Source organism: Acanthochromis polyacanthus, chromosome 2, assembly GCF_021347895.1.
Source record: "Acanthochromis polyacanthus isolate Apoly-LR-REF ecotype Palm Island chromosome 2, KAUST_Apoly_ChrSc, whole genome shotgun sequence".
Taxonomy (NCBI): Eukaryota; Metazoa; Chordata; class Actinopteri; family Pomacentridae; genus Acanthochromis; species Acanthochromis polyacanthus.
Window position 1 is genome coordinate 29,629,472 of NC_067114.1, and position 26,500 is coordinate 29,655,971.

At 40.0% G+C, this 26,500-nt stretch overlaps 2 protein-coding genes across 2 annotated transcripts; one reads left to right on the forward strand and one right to left on the reverse strand.

The window, feature by feature from the left end:
• The first annotated feature begins 1,218 nt into the window (after positions 1-1,218).
• Positions 1,219-16,185, forward strand: engase (endo-beta-N-acetylglucosaminidase). Its single transcript, XM_022200036.2, has 14 exons — positions 1,219-1,428; positions 3,243-3,319; positions 3,395-3,596; positions 4,732-4,880; positions 5,005-5,159; positions 6,815-6,963; positions 7,128-7,299; positions 7,375-7,481; positions 7,575-7,686; positions 9,142-9,329; positions 9,854-9,996; positions 11,649-11,748; positions 11,823-11,934; positions 14,580-16,185. The coding sequence occupies exons 1-14, from the start codon at positions 1,322-1,324 to the stop codon at positions 14,976-14,978; spliced, it is 2,172 nt and encodes a 723-aa protein (XP_022055728.1). The 5' UTR covers positions 1,219-1,321; the 3' UTR covers positions 14,979-16,185.
• Positions 16,186-16,262: 77 nt separating this feature from the next.
• scpep1 (serine carboxypeptidase 1) lies at positions 16,263-26,355 on the reverse strand. The gene is made up of 13 exons (XM_051938275.1): positions 26,217-26,355; positions 25,706-25,845; positions 24,519-24,608; positions 23,432-23,587; positions 23,237-23,311; positions 22,715-22,787; positions 21,387-21,424; positions 21,176-21,304; positions 20,308-20,392; positions 20,093-20,206; positions 19,860-19,997; positions 18,955-19,118; positions 16,263-16,495 (listed from the first exon to the last, which is right to left on the reverse strand). Exons 1-13 carry the CDS (start codon positions 26,275-26,277, stop codon positions 16,433-16,435), a joined length of 1,326 nt encoding a protein of 441 aa, XP_051794235.1. The 5' UTR covers positions 26,278-26,355; the 3' UTR covers positions 16,263-16,432.
• Between the last annotated feature and the right edge of the window lie 145 nt (positions 26,356-26,500).

Consider the following 26,500-nt stretch of genomic DNA (forward strand, 5'->3'; position numbering starts at 1 on the left):
GTTTCATGTAATTATAAAGCAAGAAAATTACACTGAATTGCTTTCTACCAATTTAAATACGTTGAAAAGATCAACACAAATTCAAAGTTTCTCCTCAGTGATGTCTGTATATGACCATAGACTCATTTTAGTTCAGGGGCCACATTCAACCCAATTTGACCACTAAAATCACAGCATAATAACCCATAAATGACCACAACTCCACATATTTCCTTTGTTTTAGTGCAGAAAAGTACATTCTGAAAATGTTCACATTTAAGGAATCATCTTTTTACAAAACATCATGAACAAACTTTCTTAAGACAATTAAGTTCAATTTCAGCAACATTATGCCTCAGTTTATCATTTGAGTCAATCGAGGGCTTTCTCCGCCATAATCCTCCCCGTGTTGTTGCTCTTGTGGTCTCCTGTTAGCGACCAATCTTCCCAAAGCAAAGGAGTCTGGTCCTGCACAACAACAAAAGCTTGGTTCCTTTGTCCAGCTGGCCTCTGTCCATCTTCTAATATGCAACAAACTACACGAATACCTTTAAAATAAACAATAAAAAAATAATTACGCTTAACTGATGTTTAAGAAAAAACGTAACTAAACGTAGCGGTTTCTTTTAAATGTTTGGCGTAAAATGCACATTATAGGATGTAATTATTGAAGGGAGTCATGTTCTATAAAATAACTATGTTTTCTACCAGTAAAATAAGAATTATATATAAATATAAAGAGCTTGGTCCAAGAGCATAAGGAAAAGTGTTTTTGTGCAGTTTTAGTTTGATTTCGACGACATTCTTTCCTGTTTTTCAATACAGTTTTAAATTAAGTTTATTCCCTAGTATTTGTTACGTTATTTCTGCAAGCATCACAAAATTGTCATCGTTTTATTTTTTAAATATTTTTTTCTCATTGTAATTTATAGTCACTGCGCTTTTATTCTGAAGAGTCAGCCGTAGTTGCTAATGGCATAGATGTATACAAACGCTTGTGTTTGTATATATCTATGGCTAATGGCGTTGGTTGCGAGTTGAAAGCCACTTCCTGTTTCCTGATGTGCGCTGGTTTGACAGTACATTGCAGTTTTAAATTATGTTTATTCTGGAATATTTATCACATTGTTTCTGCAAGCATCACATAGCTGTCTTGGATTTATTATTTTTATTTATTATTTTATTTTATTTTATTTATGTTTGCTGCGCTTTTATTCTGAACAGTCAGCGGCGGTTGCTAACGGGCGCTGGTTGCTAGTGCTAGTTGAAAGTCACTTCCTGTTTCCTGGTCTGTGCTCGTTTTGACAGTTAATTTCTGCTTTTTTCTATTAAATTTGATCAAATGACGTCTATTGGTGCTGAAAACAAGCTTTCCACACGAAGGAAAAGAGAGCACGGAGAGGGTGGTGATGACGTACACGCAAAGAAGAGCAGAAATGAACCTAGCCGGTACTGAACTCATTTAACTTCCAATAACTGAATGTCAGCAGTTAGTTTATCAGCTGTTTGGAGGCTTGTTTACAGGAGTAGATTAGCAATTAAAGGTCTTCAAGGTTAGGACTATATTTACTAGCTTCGTTTCAAGCTCACGTGCAAGCTGTTAGCTAGCATCTTAAAACGAAGAGGAAACTTGCTTAATATTAATTATGACATTAATGATTACAAACAGTGCTGTTCATTCAGTAAGAGGTCAAATCATATCAGTTACTTGCTTTCTTACTTTACACCTTTTGCATTTCAGTCACATTTCAGCTGGAATAAAAGCACAGGTGTAACTGAGAACATGAAAAAAGGCTGCATTCCATTAAGATGAGCTAATTCTAGTAAAATTGTTTTTGCTTTTACTTTTGAAGTCCCTGGAATATGTCTTGCATACATTTTTATTAAAACTAAAGGAAAGGTAAAGTTTTTTTATGTTCGTTATGATCACGTCTTTACATATTACATAATTATTTACTATGGAAACAGTTCCTTATTAATAAAAAAATGACTGGATATCACCAAAATGTCAACTATGATACAAAAAGTCTCACAATTATATCTTGACCCATCCATAATGACTTGAAAATGATTCTTAATTACAGGAAATTAGTCCAGAATGACATGAAATTTGTCCTAAAAATATTCAAAAATCATCCCAAAGACGCACAAATGATCAAAAATGATGAGAAAAGATCCAAGCTGACATAAAACTTGTTGAAAATGACTCAAAAATGACCCAAAATGACTCAAAAACATTCTGCTTTTCTGGCATCACTTATAATTGTTGTGTCAGAAATGATCATCTGCCAGAAAATAATTACTGTTCATGAGAGCAGTTATCCTCCTGACTTTATTTTACCAGCTCTTTGTCCAGGATTATAACCAATTTAGTTTTTACGACGTGAAATAGCTTTAAACCACCAATATAACTCATAAAATCTAGCTTTACTCTTGCCAAAAAATAATTACAACCCTTTTGTTGTGATGGAAATGTTAATAGTAACATCAAAATGACTTGATCTGAAGATTGTAATCTTGAGGATAACTGCAAAAGGGATAATTACTGTGTTTTATATGTAAAAGCTATCTGCAAACCATGTTAATTACAGACAAAATAAGGATATTTGGCAAATCAAACACCAAAAATGCAAACTTTTTTTGTCAGATTTATTTAAATGCCAGAAAACACACTTTTGCTGCTACTCCATACCTTAAGTTTTGTTTATTAGCACGTTATGACTGTTTAACCCGGATAAAAGTGGCTGTAGATGCAGAGAAATCGGACAATGCAATTTATTTATGACGTCCGCAGGTAGTTTTTGGCTGACTCACTTTTTGACTTGACACCAGAACACCTAAGATCCTGAAAGACGTGGTTCTTAATTGGTGATCAACTTTATAAAGATTTCATTCACTTAAAAGGGTGATCTTGTGGTAATATTGGTAACTCTTTGAGAGATAGATTAAAAGATGATCCAAATCTGTGCTGCAGAGACAGAGATATTCATTACTTTTAGTCTCTAGTTGGGGTCAAGTTCCAAAAACTGCTGTGAATGGGAAATCTCCAGACCTAAGCTGAGATAACCCCAATATCCTGCCCTGAACTTAGTTTCTGTGAAGTGATTGGATATTTAGGAGGAAATTGCCCAATCAGATTTGTTTTTTTTGCTGGTACTTCTGTTTTTTTACCAGTTAAGTAAAGCACAGGTCAGGACATCAGTTTCATGCTTTGGCTCCCGTGTGCTGCAGAACAAAATGCATCCATCTCGTCTCGCCACCAGGTTGGAATCGTGCCTGGATCAACCCGTAGATCTGAGCGTCCGTGAAGTCGTCAAGTTCACGCCGTCGTCGCTCTCAGGTTGGGTGCCTACATTTACACATCTGATCTGTGACTTAGTGCTTCTTTCACGCGCTACTTTCTCTGATTTCACAGCAAAACATTACGATGCCGACACCACCGAACCAATCAGCTGTGGTCTCCGTACGATGGAAGAGCTGCTGTCGTGGAAGCGAAGCGAAGCCAACCCCTTCAACGTGGCCGTCGTCCCCCTGGCGCCTCGGGATCCTCCTCTGGCCAGATGTCCACGGAGGACCTTAGTGTCTCATGACATGATGGGAGGCTACATAGATGACAGGTACGAATGCAGAAATCTTCTCAGGCTGTGCTGCTGCTCGGCTTTTCTGGTCAGTGGAAGTTACAGTAAATGGAAGAAATCTTTTCTCTGTGAAATTCTAATATAAGGGAAAGTCTAATATTAGGCCAATGGAGGAAGTGTGTTCTCTTTAGAGCTGCATTTCCTAATATTAGAATTAGAAAATGTAATAGATAGATGGATAGATAGATAGATATAGAAACAGTTGTTGTAAGCTGCATAAGGATAGACATTCTGCAATCACTTTGCATCACACTGTTAAGTACTTTTTGTAGTCCTTAATAAGACTTCTGTACTTCTCAGTGGATAATTTGACTCTTACTCGTCAAACTGTTCCACTTGTGTTGGTTTTGATGAGTGTCTTCTGTCAGCTCCCAGCTTCAGATATTTGCTTGGATTGAGTTAAGGACTTATCGTAGGTCATTTAAAGACAATTTTTCATTAATTTCTGGTACTTTTAATGTCTGTTTAGTGTCACCGTCCTGTTGGAGTAGCCATGGCAGTGTGTCTCCCTCCAGGATCCTTGATAATGTTCTGATTTGAGATTGGGATGGAGCAGAGCAGCCCCGGTATCATAGCCGATCCTCCTCCGTGTTTTTCAGTGGGCACGATGCTCTTTTGTTTGAAAGCTTCTTTTTTTTCCTGACATAGAGCTGATGTGACTCACCAACAAGCTTCCATCCATTTTCATTCAGAACACACCATATGATGCAACTACACACTGCTGCAGCTTGAAACCAGCTTGTGTGTGTTTTGAAGTTTTTCTGAGCTTCTTCCACCATTTGAATGATCCTTCTGTTGATCTGGGTTTAGACCTTCCTGGAGGTTGGCTGTGGTGCAACAGAATCTAAACTTCCTGACATTAAGGCTGTGGTTGGATGAACACCAGGCCGTTAAGAAATGCTCTGGTAGCATTTAGCCTCTTTCAGTGTTTTTCTATCTGAAAACTCTTTTTTCAGTAGTAAAATATTCAGGCTTTCATGTCACTGCTTGTGGTTTGGGTCTTTCATTATCTCTCCTCTTTCTCATAGTGATGCCTGTCTTGTTTTGTTCATCTTCTTCCTGCATTTACATCCACAAACCATCACGCCTTAATGTGCGTTCTTCTGCTGTCCAGGTTCATCCAGGGAACAAACGCAGAGACTCCATATTCCTTCTACCACTGGCAGTACATCGATATTTTCAACTACTTCTCACACGTCCTGGTGACTATTCCTCCCGTCGTGTGGACCAACGCTGCTCACAAGCACGGAGTCGTCGTTCTCGGTGAGTTAAAGACCACAATAAACAGAGACGCGTTTTCCTGATTGAGTGTTTTTAGATTTAAAACGTTGAGTGTGAAGATCTGACAAAGAGTTTGCTCAGAAGGGCTTCTTGCCTTGGTTTGCAGGGACTTTTATCACAGAGTGGACTGATGGAGCCGCCATGTGTGAGGCTTTCCTTAAAGACGAGGAGTCGTACCGGGCGGTGGCTGATAAACTGGTGCAGATCAGCTACTGTTACCGCTTCGACGGCTGGCTTATTAACATAGAGAACGCTCTCAGTGTGAGTAAAACTTCTGTACAGACGCTCACCGCAACACTTATACGCCCTCAGTTTACTTAAGATTTGAAGGACAGCCTCTTTGTAGCTCCTTTATTTGTTGATCATAACCTGTAAATTCACCAAAGCGTCATACTGTAGATTGCTTCTTTTTAAATCTGAACAAGTAGGTTCAAATAAAGAAAACTGAATGTACTTTATAAAGACAGCTGGGTTTGGAATTAAAAAAAATAGAGGCAAACTGCTGAAAACATCCTTTAAAAAGGGGCTGAACGGCAATATATAGGTGAAAAGAAAGCTTTGAGTTCCTGCTCCTGCTGTGTGTTATTGTTAATAGCTGTTCAGTGGTGACATGATTCATAAATTAGTAATAATTGAGAAGATGAATTGTATTACAGCGCTCAACAAGCACTTTATAACTTACATAATATAAGTCAGTCATTCATCCAGCAGCAGTGCAGCATAAAATCATGTAAATGTGAGTCAGAGCTTCGGTTAATGCTCACATCTAACATCAGAATGAGTAAAAACGTGACCTCAGAAATGCTCACTGAGTTTACACGGAAGAACAAGGTGATAAACTGTTTTTCTGCTAACACCATTTGGAGATTGTGATCAGCTAACAAAGCTCAGCTCAGCCTTAATTCTCTGTATCTTGCTTCCTTATTAGCAGCATATTCTGATAACTCTGTCATAAAGAACCAGCTGCAGGACTTTCATAGGCCGCTTTGTATTCTGTAGCTTGGATCAGCAACAGAAAAACTATTATACGACAAACACCAGATCCCTGTCTTTTTTAAGCCAAATAACACCCTCAGGCAAAGACTGGTCCACCCAAAAGACCCCACACCACACAGCCAGAAGAGCAACCTGGTGTATGCAGTTAAATGCAGCGAGGAATGCCCAGATCTCTACATAGGGGAAACCAAACAGCCACGGCTCAACACAGGAGAGCCAGTTCCTCAGGACAAGATTCTGCAGTCTCCCTTCACCTTAAGGAATAAGGACACTCATTTCAGGACACCAATGTTCAGATTTTGGACAGGGAGGACAGATGGTTTGAGAGAGGAGTGAAAGAAGCCATCCATGTCAAAGTAGAGAAGCCATCTCTGAACGGGGGGGTGGTCTGCGACATCATCTTTTGCCAATTTACAATCAGGTCCTTTCAAAACTCTCCAAAAGAACGACTCAGCAGACTCATGCTAATGACCACCATTAGCACACGAGGGCTCAGTGACATCTGTGCATTTCAACGACCTCCACCGATACTCACAACCACCATCACTGAGTAGTCAGATGAGTTTTAGTGTTGGTCGTTGGAATAATAGCCCTGGACACCACCTTTAAAAGCTGAGGCAGCACCAACCACCACCAGAACTGAAGAAGCCTCTTGGATGAGAGGTGAAACGTCTTCAAGGAACTTTCTTAAAGTCCAGTGGATTGATTTAAACTACTTTGGACAACCATGACCTGGATGAATGAGAACCTACACAGACATACAAAAGACTGTTGTGTGTTGACAATGATACGTCATTTATTTTTTAAACCAGTGTGATACGTTCCCCTTCTGTCATCCGTGCTGATAATGTGACTGTTCTAGCTGATGGTAAAAGGGATTAAATTGTTTGTGTGTGACTGATCGTGTGTGCTGCCCCCAGGAGGTAGCGGTGAAGAACACACCTTTGTTCCTGCGCTACCTGACAGACCAGATGCATGAGCGAGTGTCCGGCAGCCTGGTGGTCTGGTACGACAGCGTGATCGAGAACGGTCAGCTGAAATGGCAGAATGAACTCAACCAGTCCAACAGGTAGAGGAACCTGTCACTGTCATTCTAACCAGGTGGAACTAAAATCTCTCAGTGGTTTCAAAACTTGAAAATGAGTAGAAGTTGACCATTGAAATGTGTCTCAGTAACTATTTGTCAGCTCCAGTGTGAGAACGTCTTCAGCCGTTTCATTTTCTTCCTAACAGGATGTTTTTCGATGCTTGTGACGGTTTCTTCACCAACTACAACTGGACAGAGCAGAGCCTGGAGTTCATGAACGACTACTCCGGGGCCCAAAGCCGCCAGGCAGACATCTACGTCGGGGTGGACGTGTTTGCCAGAGGACAGGTGGTGGGAGGAATGTTTGAAACAAATAAGGTAAAATAACTGTGAATAGTTTGTGCGCAAGTGCTAAGTATTCTCAGATCATTGACGGTGTTTTGTTGTCTGCAGGCGCTGGAACTCATTCGGAAGCACAACTTCTCCACGGCGATCTTCGCTCCAGGCTGGGTTTATGAGACCCACGAAGATAAGAGCGAATTCCGCAAGAATCAGGACAAGTGAGACCAACACAATGTTTACAGCATGAAAAATGAAAGTTTTTAATGTTCATTTAGGTACTCAAACACTGGGGTGGTCTGTGGTGTGTGCAGGTTTTGGGGTCTTCTATCGAACTTCCTGTACGTCCACCGGCCGGCCTCTCCTCTCCCCTTCATCTCCTCCTTCTGCCAGGGCTTTGGAAAAACTTTCTACCGTAGAGGACAGGTATGGAGGAAAACAAGTATTCTCTCTATTTCTGCTCTCAGGTTTCACAAAGATATTAAAAGAACCTCAGATATTCAATAAACTCTGTGTAAAACAAAAAAGTGTTTGAGTCATGAAATAACCCCGCATGGTTTTAGATTATTGACAAACTGAAGCGATTAATTTTTAAAAAATATTTGTCTTCTTTTTGACATTCTGAGCCAATCATATCTCCAGTCTCAGAGCTAGCAAACTGCTAAATAAATTACAATAAAGCACGACAACAACAACAGCAGCTAAACCAAAGGAAAACTGACTTCTTGGGCACCACAATACTAAAGCAGTACAACCATGAAGTCAGATGGGATTTATACAGTAAATAAAAATAATGCTTACTGCTGGTGAAGTGGTTTAATTCTGCTGTATTTAAAGTTGTGAATATTACATCATTAGATAAAATATGGCTCAGCATCATTTCAGAAGTGAAACATTATAGTACTTTTCTATTTTTTCTTTTAACTAAAAGGATTAGAGGCAGTCAGGCAAAGGGAGCGAACTGAGAAATCCGACACCTCCGCCTCCACAGACTGACTATCTGCTGATAGGATCAGCCGTTTGCTCACGATATCAGCAAAGTAAACACAGATGGAGGCTTTGTGTGACTTCAAATGGCTGTAGGGATTAAAATAACTGCAGGAGAAGCTCTTCATACTCTGTAAAGCAGCTGAGGACAATTGGAATCATGCTTTTAAATTTGCAGATACAACAAACCTATGCAAATTAACTTTCACCTTCTGGCTAAAAGTGTGTTTTTGAGTTTTCTCCCAGTATTTAGTTTAGTCTTGTTGATACAATCAGTAGCAGGGGAGCAACAGAAAAAGACCCACCCAAACCAAAACAGGAATAGAATATGGAATAGTACTGGATGCATTGTAAGTATGGTCCCTAATTAAAAAAAGGAAACGGACCGGTACGCTGACCAAACACAGACTGTGGTACTTTTATGTGGCAGTAAATAAACCCTCAAGATTGCTGCAGTCTGATTGAGATCTAATCTGTTTTGTGCTTTTAAACGTCCAGCCTTTATGGTAAACTTTATCGTTTATGATGATTTAAATATGTTTCATCTGTATACGATCCACCTCCATTCACTATTTGTCAATAATGAGATTTATTTTCTGTTTATCACCATTTAAAGTCTCAGTCAATCCATTATCTCTGTCCCAGTGTGAATGTGCTCTAAGTTGGAATCCTTTTAGACTGTTTTTACCAACTTAAGATAGTTAATAGACAGTAGCAGAACAGTTAATGCAGAGTTTGAAGAAAACAAAACAAAACATGCTTGTAATACTCTGTAGGTCGTCTGTTACAGGTCTGCTGGTTATTCTGGAACGTGAAGCCGCTTTGTTTTCATGTTTGCTCAATCGCGTGCCAAGAGTTTGTAGTTTGTTTTAGACTCTTCTTTTGTGGTTGCAGCCTGAGACGAAGGGGAGCTGGTTCAACCTGACTGCCCAGGAGATCCAGCCGTTGTACTACCACCAGAACCTGGAGGCTGAGGGCTGGTTGAGGACCAGCGGCTGTCCGGAAGATGCCTGGAACGGAGGCTGCTCGCTGCTGCTGGACGGAGTCATCCCTGCAGCTCGCATCACTCCGGTTTGTGCCAAGTGAGCGTGTTCTCTGTTCAGCCTTTTTGTTTTTAACTCCTCAGGGTGCGAGCACCAAACCCATGTTTAAAAAAAATATATATTGCAATTTTGAAGGCCTAAAAATGCTTGCAAGTGCATGAAAATTTTCACACACATCAAGAAAAAGTTGGTATTTTATGGAACTTGCATAGGTGTGAGGAAAAATGTCTCCATAGCGCCACCTGGAGAATTTCAAACAGGCTTTATGACCAGGACGTGTCACCCACAGCTATGAAATTTGGTGGGCATAAGTAACTCATCACAACACACACAAATGTAATCGACAGCCATAGCTAAAACACAACAGGAAGTTGGCCATTTTGAATTATCTAACATATTTTGGACGGTTTTGGACCAGTTTTTGCACATTTTCAAAACCTATAAACTCAAACAGAGTAACCCCGATAGAACTCAAATACGCCCAGGATGTACAGCAGGCATGGGTGATTAAAAGTTATCAAGATGTGGAATTGTATTTGTGCTCTTTGCTGTGTGTCTGTCAGGATCTTCTCCCTACAAGTACCTCTGGCCCTGAAAACTCTGGTGACCCTCATCTTCAAGGCATCTCCTGGCATCACCGTCTCTCTGGAGCTGAAGACAACAGATGCCAGTCAGTGCACGCACGTCGACGTCCAAGAAGTCAGCCGTGAGTTTCTTAACGATCTAACTTCTAACAGAGGTTCTTGCTCACCATTAGGCCTCCATTTTGACCATCAGTTCTGTTCCTAAATTGATGGAATGACCGAAAAACAAACAAACATTCAAACAAAGAACTAGTTAACTAATTAAGGTACAGAAATGAAAACAAACATGCAATATATACAACATAAACAGAGGTTTAAAGTCAGAATTTTCTTTCATATTCTGCCAGAAAATTGTAAACACGTGAGTTGACCAATAACCAGATCAGCCCTTTGTCCCTCATATGTCCTGGTGCTAAATTCTTACACGCCATAAAATGATTAAAACCTGCTATGAAGTGAAACAAGTAATAAAAACAGCTTTTATATGTCCTCTGTCTTCTTGGATTGAACAATCAGCAGCATACCCTGTTGGTCAGTTCTTGTTGACACGTTTCCTTACAGAGTTTCTAGATCAGATTTATTTTTATTAAAATTAATTTATAAACAATATTCACATACGAAATAGTGAAGGCCATCTAAAAACCTTTATGTACGATTCCTATCAGTAGTTAATGGTTGGTTTACAGGTGTTTAGGACCATTCAGACAGATTCATTCTCAAGTTGCACGTAAGAGAATGTGTCACTTTCACAAATTCTCTTACATTTGTTATATTCTCTTTGGCACAAGTTAAATTAACAAGGAGTCTGTTAAATGAGCCATGCAAAATGGTATGTTTGTCTCCACAGAGGAATATGAGATACGATAAGATACGATGAGATGAGATATGATGAGATGAGATACGATGAGATACGATAAGATACGATGAGATGAGATACGATGAGATGAGATACGATGAGATACGATGAGATGAGATGCGATGAGATACGATGAGATACGATGAGATGCGATGAGATACGATGAGATACGATGAGATGAGATGCGATAAGATACAATGAGATACAATAAGATACGATGAGATGAGATACGGTGAGATAAGATGAGATAAGATAAGATAATCCTTTATTACTCCCCGTGTCTGGGGAAATTTCCCTTGTTACAGCAGCATACATCATACAGTAAAGCAACAATAGCAACAATAAACAACAGTATAATGATAATCATAATAACAATCACAATATGTCCAGATGAGGTACGATAAGATACGATGAGATGAGATACGATAAGATACGATGAGATGAGATGAGATACGATGAGATGAGATACGATGAGATATGATGAGATACAATGAGATGAGATGAGATGAGATGAGATAGGATACAATACGATAAGATAAACTTTATTAATCCTGGAGGAAATTGTTTTGCCAGAGTATAATACAATAAGCAATTAACAAAGGTTAGTGAAATATTTTCAACTACACGTGGGTTAGTAGTAAAAAGAAATCAGAAAGAATACAAGGTACAAAATGCAAAGTGTCTAAGTGAAAGAAGTGTCTTATGTGTGTAAAGTATCTGAGTGAAAGATAAGGAACACTAAAGGTTTTAGTCCCTTTAGAGGTTTAAATTCTTCTCATCAAACAATCCCATCAGAAAGACACCTGGAAAGATTCCTACTGTGGCACGGAGTCCAGATTGTTAAATGTCAAAGTTGTGCTGCTGATGCACCTCATTGTGCACCTGGTTTTAACACTACTTTTTTGGATGCGTCTGCAGTTACCAGTGTATCTCCTGCAGTACTGGATGATGGACACCAGTTAGTGACTCAGATGTCTCAGCTGTGTGGGAACTTGAATCCAGGTGGTTGGACGATCAGGTAGGACCAGCCGACAGACAGAGATGTTATTTTAATTCCACTGTAGAGTCTAAACTCCTGGACTTTCTGTTCAGATGTTCTCAGCTGGAGCTTCACGGCTGCGTTCTCAGAGAAGTGTGTGTCCGGATCCAGCGAGACGGAGACGCTCAGGACACGCCGTTCAGCTGCAGAGTGGGAGAAATCATGGTGAGACGCCGGGACCACGCAGATAAAAACGAGAAGTTGAAGGGATATATTCTGGTATTTCAAAATGTGTCAGTTTTTCAAAGGATCAAAATCAGATTTAATAAGTATTTCAAAGTCCTTCTAATGCAATCCATAAACCTTAACCATTTATTCTTTAATGTTGTTTAATGGTTGAATTTCAAAGTAAGAGCACTGCATTACTATTCAACAACAAAATCCTCAACTGTTTTTGACTTCCAGTTTGTACCGTTCAATTTACTTCAATTAAACCACAGTCAACACTTTAAATGTCATCATCTTTTTAGTTTACTTTAAGGATGTCTGATGATATCAGCCCACCGATGTTAAAATTAAATGTAATATCGGTCAATATCGTTATCGTTTTTTTGCCTATCATGAAAACTGATGAATTAATGCCAAGATTTCACCGACAGTTTTAAAAATTGTACACATTGTAATAGACTCACAGAGGGAGGGAGAGTGTAAAATGTCGTTTGAGACAATAAAAAAGGCATTTTTTCCATAACTTCAGCTGAAGTAGTTTTCTCATTTTGCACAGAAAATGTTTCCATCTGAAATCCTTGTTGCATCTGAGAATGCATCCAATGGAGGATCACAATAAAATGTTAATTCCACCGCAGGAGAAATGAGATGTTACCTGAAATTAGTTAAATATACCACATATGTCAGTATTGGTTGATATTAAAATCAGAAATTGAGCGTTGGACGATATCGACATACACACGTGGACAAAATTGTTGGTACCCCTCAGTTAAAGAAGGAAAAACCCACAATTCTCACTGAAATCACTTGAAACTCACAAAAGTAACAATAAATAAAAATTTATTGAAAATTAAATAATCAAAAACAGCCATTACTTTTGAATTGTTGATTAACATAATTATTTAAAAAACAAACTAATGAAACAGGCCTGGACAAAAATGATGGTACCTCTATAAAAGATTGAAAACTATTTGACCAGAGTGACATGATTAACTCAGGTGTGTCATTTAATTGACATCACAGGTGTTTCCAAACTCATAATCAGTCAGTCTGCCTATTTAAAGGGAGACAAGTAGTCACCCTGCTGTTTGGTGAAAAGGTGTGTACCACACTGAAAATGGACAACAGAAAGCGAAGGAGAGAATTGTCCCAGGACATCCGAAAAAAAATGATAGACAAACATCTTAAAGGTAAAGGCTATAAGACCATCTCTAAACAGCTTGAAGTTCCTGTGACAACAGTGGCTCATATTATTCAGAAGTTCAAGACCCACGGGACAGTAGCCAACCTCCCTGGACGTGGCCGCAAGAGGAAAATTGATGACAAATTGAAGAGACGGATCGTTGGAATTGTATCCAAAGAGCCCAGAGCAACCTCCAAAGAAATTAAAGGTGAACTCCAAGGCCAAGGTACATCAGTGTCAGATCGCACCATTCGTCGTTGTTTGTGCCAAAGTGGACTTCATGGGAGACGACCAAGGAGGACACCACTGCTGAAAAAAACTCATAAAAAAGCCAGACTGGAATTTGCAAAAATGCATGTTGACAAGCCACAAAGCTTCTGGGAGAATGTCCTTTGGACAGATGAGACCAAACTGGAGCTTTTTGGTAAGGCACATCAACTCTATGTTCATAGACTCAAAAACCAAGCATACGAAGAAAAGAACACTGTCCCTACGGTGAAACATGGAGGAGGCTCAGTAATGTTTTGGGGCTGCTTTGCTGCATCTGGCACAGGGTGTCTTGAAAGTGTGCAAGGTACGATGAAATCTGAAGACTATCAAGGCATTCTGGAGAGAAATGTGCTGCCTAGTGTCAGAAAGCTTGGTCTCAGTCGCAGGTCATGGGTCTTCCAACAGGACAACCATCCAAAACACACAGCCAAAAACACCCAAGAATGGCTGAGAGAAAAGCGTTGGACTATTCTAAAGTGGCCTTCTATGAGCCCAGATCTGAATCCCATTGAACATATGTGGAAGGAGCTGAAACATGCCATTTGGAGAAGACACCCATCAAACCTGAGACAACTGGAGCTGTTTGCTCATGAGGAGTGGGCCAAAATACCTGTTGACAGCTGCAGAACGCTCATTGACAAATACAGAAATCGTTTAATTGCAGTGATTGCCTCAAAAGGTTGTGCAACAAAATATTAAGTTATGGGTACCATCATTTTTGTCCAGCCCTATTTCATTAGTTTGTTTTTTTAAATAATTATGTTAATCAACAATTCAAAAGTGATGGCTGATTTTGATTATTTAATTTTCAATAAATTTTTATTTATTGTTACTTTTGTGAGTTTCAAGTGATTTCAGTGAGAATTGTGGGTTTTTCCTTCTTTAACTGAGGGGTACCAACAATTTTGTCCACGTGTGTATCGGTTATCGGCAGAAAAACAACTTCGGACATCCCTAGTTTATTTTTATTTTACTGAAAAACTGACAGCTCTGCCTACATTTTCACTGATTGTTCATTTACCTTTACTGAACTTGAATTTAAATTTCACTTCACAAACTTCAGTATTTGTATTTCAGCTGTTTGCAAACTTTCAGCTGCAAGATCCAAAACATTTCTTCAAACACATGTATCCTTTTCCTGTTGCAAATGTATTCTGATGTAAATCTGTTCATCCTCTTTCTCCTCCAGATTCTGGATGCAGCCGGTCTGCAGGTTCCCCCGGAGCTGATCCAGGGTTTGTGCATCGATGACGTGGTTTGGCTCCGAGGTGCCGGTTCCTCGCCTCAGTCCTCTCCCAGCTTGCGGCTCAACGCCACCCTGCGCTGGGACTACCCGGTGGGACTGGTCCGCCACTTCAGGGTGTACTGGCGCCGGCTGAGAGGACCCGACCCTCGGATCCCTCCGGGTCAGCTGGTGGCGGTGGGCCGGGCCTATTCTAACCTGTTCAGGGTGACGGAGCTGACGGTGCCGGAGCCGCCCGCCCTGCTGGAGCTGGTGGTGGAGCCGGTCATCAAGAAGGGCTTCCTGGTTCCTGAGAGCCACTGGGGGAGGAGAAGCCTCAGCTACACAGCAGACCTAACACAATGATGCTAAACAAGTTGTTCCAGGATGCTTCTCTGCGACTCTTTTATCAGTGCTGCTGCAATCATGGCTCTGAAGTGGAACTCAGCGTTTGTTGATGCCTCAGAAAACAACTGTAGCCGGAGATGTTGGCTGGCAATCACTAAATCTCTGGAGACACGAAAGAGAAGCTATTGACCAAATGCTGTGATCAAAATGATGCTGATCTGCTTGAATAATTGTTTATCATGCTGCGTTTTAACTATTTCAGTCAGTCTTCATCGGGTCTGCAGACTCCAACTCCATGACAGCAGGATGGGACAGTTAAAAGGAACAGTCTGCATTTTAGGATCACCACTATTCACTTTCTAAAGAGGTTTGTACGTAAGGGAAGGTCAGGATTTCTAACAAGGTGCTCAGTAAGTGTACACAATGTTAAGTCTACTGTATGAAGTCAGTGGTATTTTTTACATGTTGTTCATCATCTGTTTACTGTTGTTTGTTTTTTGTTGCTTTAACAAGACAGACCAGCAAATAAATTGCTTCATTGAAGGCTCAATATTAAAAACTTCTCATCGTTTTTCAGAAATACTGCAGAAATGATAAAGCATTTATTTAGAAATTAAGATTCTGCAACCTGTGATCATCAGTTTATTTCTCCTGTTGTATTTTTACTGAAAGTAAAGGTGCACTTTAACCTCGTGGTGGGTTTTACTTCCCTGCTAATAGTGTTCATTAACTAGCAGCTCTGAGAGATCGGAGTTTATCCTGTTAATATGCTGACAGGAAAGGAAATGTTATGTTTTCTGAAGGTTATGCCAAAAACGTATTTAAAAGTTTGACCTGATGATGGCGCCAAAGTGGAGAAAAATTGCAAATTCTGTGTACAAATGTACAAAGTTTGCATCAAAATCCATGGAAGTACACGTCCTGCATATTATGGGATTTCCACAACCCTGTGAACTGTCCTCTGGTGACCACGAAGAACCCCTTTATGCCTTTCTGTCCAGTAATTAAGGTCAAGAAGGACTTTTCCTTGAACTATGCTGCTATAACCTGCAAAAATAGCTCAACAATATGCATTTGTGTGTCATTACCTTGACTGCAGCTGGCGTGTCTGTCAGATAAATGCTTTTGATTATTACACACAAATGATATAAACCGTCTTGGCTGTGTGTACTGTTTGAGGATTGCCACTTATATTCAACACTGGAATAAAAACCTAAAGCTGAAAGCCATGCTTCAGATCTCGTTTTCTGAGATGAACTGTGACTGAACAGTCTGGTACTAAAGTAGAGAACAAGACAGAACTTACAAAAACACAAAGCACATCTTTATTCGTCTTATGGCAGAAATTTTAAAAAAACATATTGAAATCAACCAAGAATGTTAATTTGGTATAGCAGGGTGAGAAAAGGTGAAAAGCAGCATGTGATCACTGTGATTGTCAGAGCCATGCCAGCTGGCGTCAGAGTGATGGATCAGTCCTGCTGAGTGATCATCTTCAGCATCTGCAGGGCCATCGGTCCCTGGTCTGAGGGAATCTGTGACCGGAGAAACAATATTATTACATGTTTATGTTGAAATTATACTATTTTTAATGCCCCATGTTAAATCATACTGGAAGGAGATGCATAAAACATTGAGTAATGTGTTTAAAACCCATTTACCTATGAACTTTGAGACACTATATTTTGGTCCTACTCAACTAATGAATAGGGGGAAAGATGTAAAACTAATACAGGCTCTACTTGCAGCTAGTAAAAAAGCAATTACTAGAAGGTGGTTGAATTCATCACCTCCAACATTGAAGGAATGGTTTGAAATAATTCTTGAGATAAATAAATGGAAAAATTGACTTACTGTCCAAGAACTGGGAAAGTTGAGTTTGACCAAAATTGGGGAAAATGGATTGAATTTATTACCCTGACACAAAATGACTGTACTGACTACAACTAATTTTAATCATGTTTGTTTTTGAATATTGTGTAAGCCGCCTTGGTTCATGAGTTTTACTTGTTTATTAAAAAAAAAAAAAAAAAAGAGGGAAAAGAGGAAGAAACAGATGTTACAAAAGAATGTGGAGGACTTAAAAAGTTGCATATATAAATATGTATTTTATATGCAAGAGTTCTCTAATAAAAATATAATTAAAAAAAGAAATTATACTATTTTTATGAATAATGTTGCTTTATTTCTTATTTATTTCTTCTTATTTCCGATGAGCCTCTCAGTTCCTGAATACAAGCTGATATCAGAATCCTTCTGTGCTTTCTGTATCACACTATATCACTGATTTAATACATCATTATAACTCTGTACAAAGGTGCTACAATAAAGACATATTCATTTTAATTAACTGTGCTATTTATACATCCCAGAAACACAACAGCCTACACTAGCGTACAAAAGTTTGGGGTCATTCGGACAATTTCATATTTTTCATGAAAAACTTGCATCTGGCAGTTTTGCTTTGTTTTTGTTTTTTTAAGCTCTAAATTGGTGTTAAAAGATTTGTTGCAGGAAGATGAGTCATTTTTTTCCTTTAAAACCTGCAAAGTGAAGTGAAATGAAGAAGGTGGAGGACGGCTGTCATTTAAGCAGCGCACAGACAGAGGAAGTGGTAGAAGCAGATTTATCAAAGTGAATGTGATGAAACTGCTGCTTCTCTGCAACGTTGATCACGTCTGGGATTTTACCCAGTAACCACAGGTCTGGCTGTCTGTTTTGTTGACTACAGTGGCTAAAGAAGAAAATAGCTAGTGTCCTTTGGTAAATGCCTGAGAGCAAACTTCACAGTTTTCAGTTTGTAGCTGCTGTTGTTTGAGTTACACCCCCTGTCAAAAGTTTTAGGACACTTTCTCATTCAAATAAAGTAGAACCTGTCCTACAACTTTTGACAGGGGGTGTATCTACCACATTTGGTACACATATGCAGCACATCAGGCTGAACAAAAAAGTCAGTGACAGCCACATTCCAAACCCAACAGGAAGTGAGCTATTTTGCGTTGAATGTCAGATTTTGCCCATTTTTCATTTTTTTCTAGAGCGAACTCCTCCTTGGGGGAAACTCCAATTCACCTCAAATTGGGCCAGTACATACAGGAGGCCTTAATGATCCAAACATATTAAAATCTTTTTCCAAAGTCAAAGGGTGTGTCCGTGGCGGCCTCTGGAATTTTGATCCTTCTCCATGAAATTTCAAATGCTGTGTAAATGCCCTGAACATGCTCCAATCTGACTGAAACTTTACATGTATGATCAGAGTCCTGCCCTGATCACATCCATGTGATGAAATACACCCCCTGTCAAAAGTTGTAGGGCAGGTTCTACTTTATTTGAATGAGAAAGTGTCCTAAAACTTTTGACAGGGGGTGTAGCTTACATTAGCATCAGTCACGTTCGGTAATGACCAACACATTGTTTGTGGCTGTGATTTGCACAGTGTGGTACTCTCTTCCCTTCCAATTAAAACTCTTCAGATCTACATGACTCAGTCAGATGCCACTTAAAACCATCAGCCACTGACCACCTGCTTGGAGTTTGCAAGACTCTGAGACCATTATGTCTGACAAACAACAAGGACTGCTCATCACTTGATTAATACGATCTCTTAAGTGAAGCATGGCGGTGGTAGCATCATGCTATGTGGGTATGTTTGTAAGTAAATAAGGACATCTGACCTTTAATAAATGTGCAGATATGTTGACCATCTGGTATTTTTTTGCATTTCACAGGTAGATCATGTATTGAAGACCACCTCAAGAAATGCTAAAGATGCTAAATTTGGTTCACCGTATACGGCCTAAAGTCTGGGATTTTACACTATGCGTGTTAGTCTTATATGTCCAATTCTTGGAGACTGATGTGTATTTAGCTTTAGCATTAGGATGCTACTAACAATGTGGGGTTCTATACATAGACACCACCAGGTGAACATCTGTTGTTTTGGAAGGTGGAGGGTCCTGACACCTACATGGAAGATATTTATAGACAGTCTCACCATGTGACCAGCTTTGAGGATCCAATAGAAGGCAAAGTTCTTGTAGCTCTTGTAGAAAGCTCCGGTGATGCCCGGGGAGGCCGGGTCATCCAGAGGCGTCCATCTCAGCTGGTTAAAGCCGGGAAGCCCCTTCCACTGCAGCCGTTTCACCCACATCTCCTGACCTGTGAGAAGAAGCAGAGATCCATGTGGCAGAGTTTGAGGCAGAGATGATTAGGATCAGCCAACAGATTTAACTAGAAAACCACCCAGAAAGAGCAGTCCTCCTCCAAGGCTGCTCATTCCCCCATATGTCAGAAATGCAGAATCTGTTTATTAGTTATTGATGATCAGAAATCACAGCAACACAGAATGTGTCCATTTAATATAGATGTACCCACAAACACAATGATCTTGTGCTCAGTACAGGCGTCTGTTCTGCATGTGTGTGTTATGTATGGATACCGGATCACATGACCTAAATATGTAGCAGGAGGCGGGAATCGATGGGACTCAGAAACACCCCCACAATTTAATCAGTTGTTCCTTTGATCATTTCTGATGGATAAGTCCTGATAAGTCCTCAGTGGTGGATTTGTAGTAGGATCACAATCATGTGATGTACTGTTCACTTGTTGTCATGGTTACAGTGACACCATGCTGCTACCTGGCATTGATACAAAAATCTTTAACAAATCCTTGGATCCAGACTATAAGCTGCATCACTGCCAGAATCTAATCACTTGGTCCTTGTGTCATTTCTGACCTTCACTGAAAGTTTCATCCAAATCTGTTAGTCTGTTTTTGAACTACACAGACAGACAAACCAACGCCAGTTGTCACATTGGCAGAGTAACAAACAGATCTTGTTTGGTCTTCTGCAGTTACAAACCACTGGCCTAGAGGTTCGGACGTTCGGTAGTTACCCATGGTGTCCACTATGAGGTCCAGCTGTCCGTTATAAACGGTGACGTTGACTCCAGCGTTCAACAGCAGATCCACTACGTCCACCACTGGCTTCATAAAATCTCCAGCCATGTTGGAGAACACCTCTTCTGCCTGACCTGCACATATACCAGAGGAAAAGGCATGGAAAGATTACTGGTAGAGGTAAAAAAACAATGAGTCAAGAATGTCAAAGTATCTAAAGGGAAGCGACCTCCCCAGGTGACGTTCTGCGGGATGATGCGCAGCTTCTTCCTGATTGGTCCGTTCATCAGTTCACTCAGCGATCTGGTATGGAGGCGACCAATGTGGCGCTGAGCCTGCAGAGCTGGTGGAAGAGCAAAGAACAGCTAATTAACCGTCAAGGTGGAGAAGCACGACTAATGCAGACGGTTTCACTGGACGTAATCATTTGTGAAAACGTCTTACCAATGGGGTCCTTTCCTGCAGATAAGACGGATTCCTCATCTGATCCTTGGGTGAGGATGTTGTAGAAGTTCACTCCGTTGGTGTTCTGACCGGAAAACAGAAAATAACACGTCAGAAGAATCATATCTGTGTTTATACCGGGTTGGAATGATGGAATACAGCAGCAAGATTCAACTCATTCAGCTGTTTAAAGCTGAAGAAAACATACAGAAAGTTCACAAATTGGATGGATGGATGGATGGATGGATGGATGGATGGATGGATGGATGGATGGATGGATGGATGGATGGATGGATGGATGGATGGATGGATGGATGGATGGATGGATGGATGGATGGATGGATGTTCAAGTCATAAATTCAGTAGAAAAGATTATAAATAGATTTTCAAAGACATGAGTCAAAAGGAAAGATTGTCCTCTGTTTCCTTTATATGAGGCTAGTTAGCTTAGCATGAGCACTGGAACCAAGGAGACATGAAAGGTAACTAAATCCAAATGTTGCATATTCGAGTTGTGGTTTTACAGTGTCCATACTGGCTTTTTATCCAGCTTCTTTCTTCACACTATAAGCTCTGATAACTGCTGGGTATGGCATCATGTTTAGGTTTTAAAAACAAGATAACTGGTGTGGATTACGCAATTTGAGTCACTGTGAGGTTAATAATGTGACACATCTGAGCTGGAATAGCAGCTCAACATAATTAACAGCAGCTGAAAAACGATATTTCTGTTTAGAATTTAAAGTACACATACGGCGATTTTAGATGATACAGCATCTGACAAGGTACAGTCCTTTCCATTTACTGCGAATACACTACGATTAGCTCCATGTACACTAAAGCATGAACCCTCCAGAGTTGGACCGACCTGCTCCACCACCGTCTCGGCCATAGACCACAGCTCGGTGGCTTTACTGAACTGCTGCTGCTCCACTGCTTGCTTCACAGCCTCTGCTGCAGAGTTGACATCCGCCAGGCCGTAGTCATCCAGCAGCGACTGTCACAGGAAGTCACAGTTAACACACCAACTCAGGTCCAAACCAAGACGAGAGGTGTTTGTCCTTCAGTGTGTTACTTACTGTGGTGTAGAGGTAGGGTCCCCACGTCATGACGGAGTCTGTGGAGAAAGCAGAAGTTTGACAGTTAAACACTTCCACAGCAGGTAATGACTGTACTTCCTGCAAAATTAGGGGACACTAAACACATCTTACTCACAAATGTCTCTAATCTCTTGAATATCCCTCAGGATTAATAAAGTATCCATCTACCTATCTATCAAACCATTTATCGTTAATTACTGATTTTTTTTTGTTCAAACAGCAGAAATAACATTCATTTTCTTCATAAGAATAATATCACAGCACATTTTTACCCAAATAAACCTCTAGTGAAGTCTAGCATTCAGTAAACTCCCTCAGTACCAATATCAACAGCAGTTCAACCTGTTTTAAATGAGAAGTGTGATTCAATCAGATTATTTCTGGTTCCTCATGCTAAAGCAACAGTTATGTTTCTAAGCTAACAAGTCCACTGAATGAATTATAGCAGCTAGCTTAGAGGAAAGAAGGTTTTTGTATATAAATCTTAGTAAATGTACTAAAAAAAATCTGCATCAAAGGGCTTTCCATTGGCCAGTAAACATGAGAGCTTTATCAGGCAACATGATTGTGGTAAAACAATTCAAGCTGTGCAGCATTCCAGTCAGGTTCTGTCTGCAGATGATGAGTCATCCAGGTTATGGTAGTCTTAAGTGTTCTAGTAGAAGGAAACTAAACTTCTGTTTGGTTGTTGGACACACTCCTACACAAAACCTGGTTTACCCTGAGGACAAAACATCCAAACACCAGCTGAACATTGCTGTTTCTATAGATAAATGCAGTGTTTACAACTGTTCCATAAGGACATGAGAGCAGTTCTTCAGGTCGAGATTCAGCAGTCCACCTGCATCAAAAGGACGAGATTCTTCCTCTAAGGACAGCTATGTTTACATCTGGACACAGCAGACAGACTTATCCAGGTTGTTTTCTCCTGACTAGATCCTTGCTTGTCTTGGATCTATTCTCAGATGGACGTCGCTTTGGATAAAAGCTGAATGAAACAGTAGAACTGAAGGGTAAAGAAAGTCATTTATGTTCAACTGAAGCCATCTCTGAAAAGGGGAGGTGGTCTACTAATCCAGCTATCAGACAGTTAAAATGTATCAGTCTGAAATCGTACGAGTTGTTTTGGTCAGAAACATCTGGAACTCCACAACAATAGAAACTGTTAAGCCTCTTGGAGGAAAGAGAAGACATATAATCAAAATTTAACAATGAAAAAGAAGCAGTTAAGGTTTGACTGGAGTAGTTTTGACTAAAAAACACAAACAAAGGTTGAGCTACAGGTTTAAAGATTGGTTGATATTTACCCAGTGGGGAAATCCACGAGTCTCCAAGAGCCACACCAGCAAAGTTGCATTTCACTGCTCCTTGGGCTATGGCCTACGGATAGAGAAGAAACACAAATGAAACAACATGCTGCTGTACTTTGCCTTAAGGGTTCACTAGAATTACAAACTATGCATTTTTTACAGTCACTAACTTCCAGTTCAGTGGAGCTTCACTAAAGACCTGTTGTGATGTTTTCTACACATTCAGACGACATTAAACCACATCTGGAGATTTATTCCTCCTTTATTTTGACCAACATCTCACGAGATGACAAACAAAAAGCAAAGTCCACTTTCCATTCAGTCACAACTCAAAATAGATTTTATTATTGTTTTATACAGCAGTCTGACAGTTATTCTCATCATGTGATTGTTTCCTCATTCGATCATATGACGGCTGTTTAACAATGGGATTTTCCAGTATCAACAAGCTCACATGAACTTCAATTTTCTGCAAAAAAAGATTAGAAATGTTCTGCTGTCTAAAAGCAGTCCACTGACCTTTGTGAGCTCCAGGGAGATAGCAGCTGCCATCTTCCCTCCATACGACTCAGAGAAAATGTAGAAGGGGATGTTCTGCAGAGAATAAAACAATCGGTGAAAGAAATCACGGCTGTTTGCACATATTTAGATGGATTTGACATTTCCTAAGCAATCATGAAGATCTAAGGTTGTTGTTGCTGTAGGAAAACCTACCTGGAACTCGTCCTTCTCTTTGAAGAAATGCTTGAGCAGCACCAGCATGTCTGAGGCCACAGTGTCCACATCGGTAGCGTAGCCATCTGGTCTCTCAGTGTAGCTGAATCCGGTGCCCACAGGGTTGTCAACGAACAACACACTGGCTGCCTGGACCTGTAGGAGGCAACACATTTCTGTATATTAACCACAGACTGTAGGATAAAGATGGACGTAGCTACCGGAACGTCACCCATGGGGTTCTGCACTGAGGAAATAAAGCCAGGATTTTGGTACTTCCTGGTGGAAATCTTGGATTTTTGGAGCCAGAGTAGAGCCAGAGAGCAGCGATTTGACAGACTGACTGAGAGCCCCGCCCACATTTCCCGGCTTCTGCTGTTTACTCATTCTGCTGCTAACAATGTTAGCCTCCAAAAGTGGAGCTAAACTCTTCTCTGGTCAACACACACAGAAACAAACTCCACCAACATGTGGAGTGCATCACACATTATATCTGACACTAAAGCTGCTCATAAAGTGCATTAAAGCGGCACTAATCAGAAAATAAACATTTAGTCCTTTCAGTGTCTGCTGGCAGAATCAGTCGAAGGTAGAAAACTGGTTAAAACAAGCCAACAGGCAGAAAAACTGTCTGTGGAAAATGTTCTGCTGCTCCACCGATAAATAAACTAACAGTTATACCAGAATTAATCCAAAGGAGGAGAACAGAGTTTACATTGAATGACCTGTCAGTCATTCCAGACCAGACTGTCAATCAAGTAGCCCCGCCCCCTGACAGGATTAAAACTTTAACGCTTGATATAAAATTCAATATTGTTATATTTTCAGATCCCACACCTGATCACCACTAAAACTGACAAAAAAACAAAACCTGAGCCGCAGAAAAGCCGTCTGTTGCGTTTAGAATTGAGGTCGATGCAGCTTTTAGGAGCCAGCCCCTGGTGGACGGTAGTGGTACTGCAGGTTTTTGACACTTTGGACTTTATTTTCGGAGTCAGGTGCTATGTCCATCTTTATCACACATTTTATGATATTAACCTGCATTTCCTCCATTCTAACATGTACTTTGAAACATTAAACATCTTACCCAGCTCGTTTTTCTGGGCTCCAGATTCCTCTTCAACGGTCCGATCTCCTCAAAGTTTCCAAAGCCGCTTCCAGATCCTCCAGGGCCCCCCTAAAGACAAAATATCCTCATCATGTTCAGACATCAGGAGCAGGTGGGATATTTAATGGTGTCTCATATGGATTTAATGAGCAGTTATCTAAGAGATTATAATGAAATCCTGCCAATCAACATTGGGAAAACTTGTCTGCATTATAGAAATTTTACAGTGTTATAAACAGTAGCATTGCAGAATAGAATAGAATAGAATAGAATAGAATAGCCCAGATGGCTCAGTTTTAGAGGGTTTCTTAGTTCCTCCTCTGCAGCTACAAATAGAACCAACACGACTGTTACTCATTCAGTCACACCAACACAGATGCTACCTTAAAAAAAAAAAAAGCACCGTATCTCCAAATTAAGATAAACTAAAGGTTCATTTGTGAGTTGTGGAAGTCCTCCTATCTCTAAATACACCAATAAAAATAGTTTGATTTGATAAATATGCACCGTCACAATAAGTTCATAGTAAGCTGACATTACAAACATACATGAAAAGTTTTATCTGGTTTGCGAGAGTCAAAAACATGGCTGGCATGTGGCAGATTAAGAAAAAATTAAAAGGAGAACGGTCAAGAATGACACGGTAAAATAATTCTGCACTTTGTAGAAAGCATCCTTCATACAAAATTTTAGCTCAAGAGTGACTCAGATTAATCTCTATGATGAGCCTTTATGTTTATTATACTGATGTATAGTGATATTATATATAATCTGAGGGGTTTTAATTGTTAATATTCTAATTATTTCAGTAAATTCACACAATAAATAAGATTATATGGACGTAAACTCAATATTTAAACTTCAAAGGCATCGTTTTTTATGGGAAAGCACTTTGGGGCAATGATTTTTGCTTTTAAAGGTAGGGTCTGCTGTGAATTTCTAGTTTCACTTGTAAATTTTTAAGACATTTTTAAAGGTCTCGTCTCTGCAAACTGACTTTTCTCATGATTTAAACCATCTGACATGCTTGAACTTGGAAAAAAACTACTCAGAAAGGCAAAGGACAATGCAGCCCCAGCAGACACATGATTTATAAATTAGATTAAAAAAAAGCCACAGCAAAGACGTTTAAAGAAGGAGCAGGAGAACCAGTGCCTGAATGTTACCTGCAGCCACATGACCAGAGGAAGGTCCTGGTAGTGAGCAGAGGGACTGTCAGCATAATAAAGCCACCAGAACATGTGGGCTCCGTCTCTCACTTCCACATAGTCCCAGGATTCTCTGCTCTCCATGGGGACGGACAGGCCTGCACAGAAATCAGTCATTAAACTTAGTGTTCAGGTACAGTGGTAAATACTTTAGTTAATTTAGCAAAGCAGGACAGGTGGAAGAAGGTCAGAGCAGATCAACAACAAACAGATCAGCTGATTGAAACCATGAGGTCATAGAAAAGATGTAAACAGCTCGACGTTTAACTCTGATATAAAATGCAGCCAGAACAGGCAAAAAACGACTTTTGAGTAATTTAATTTACATAAACATTAAATTTGACTTATTACATATTTTCAGTTTCGATCTAGTTGTTGTGCTTCCGTAGCGCCGGTCTAGGAGGTTCCTTTAGAGCATAAACGGAACATTAACATCCTTAAAACAACTCTAATAAATCATAAATCTTACCATTATTCACCACGATAGCGAGGAAAACCAACAAACTTGAGGCTGCTTGGAACGGGCCCATTGTTGAAGTGTAGAGCTGCAGCAGAGTCACGGTGACTGGAAGAAGTCACATGACCGGAGAACAGTCACATGACCGGCTGTCAATAAATCAGCGCCTTTAAAACATTAAAAGAAGATGTATAACGATCTCACAAACCTGAATATGTATGTGTGTGTGTATATATATATATATATATATATATATATATATATATATATATATATATACACACACACAACACACA

What these genes read in the sequence shown, in the direction of transcription:
- engase (XM_022200036.2), top strand. Translation starts at nt 1,322, where the DNA reads ATGACGTCTATTGGTGCTGAAAACAAGCTTTCCACACGAAGGAAAAGA. An exon ending in GCACGGAGTCGTCGTTCTCG is followed by an intron (nt 4,881 to 5,004) that starts GTGAGTTAAAGA and finishes CTTGGTTTGCAG; the next exon opens with GGACTTTTATCACAGAGTGG. An exon ending in GAATGTTTGAAACAAATAAG is followed by an intron (nt 7,300 to 7,374) that starts GTAAAATAACTG and finishes TGTTGTCTGCAG; the next exon opens with GCGCTGGAACTCATTCGGAA.
- scpep1 (XM_051938275.1), bottom strand. Translation starts at nt 26,277, where the DNA reads ATGGGCCCGTTCCAAGCAGCCTCAAGTTTGTTGGTTTTCCTCGCTATC. An exon ending in AAGAGAAGGACGAGTTCCAG is followed by an intron (nt 23,312 to 23,431) that starts GTAGGTTTTCCT and finishes TATTCTCTGCAG; the next exon opens with AACATCCCCTTCTACATTTT. An exon ending in TCTCCCTGGAGCTCACAAAG is followed by an intron (nt 22,788 to 23,236) that starts GTCAGTGGACTG and finishes CTCTATCCGTAG; the next exon opens with GCCATAGCCCAAGGAGCAGT.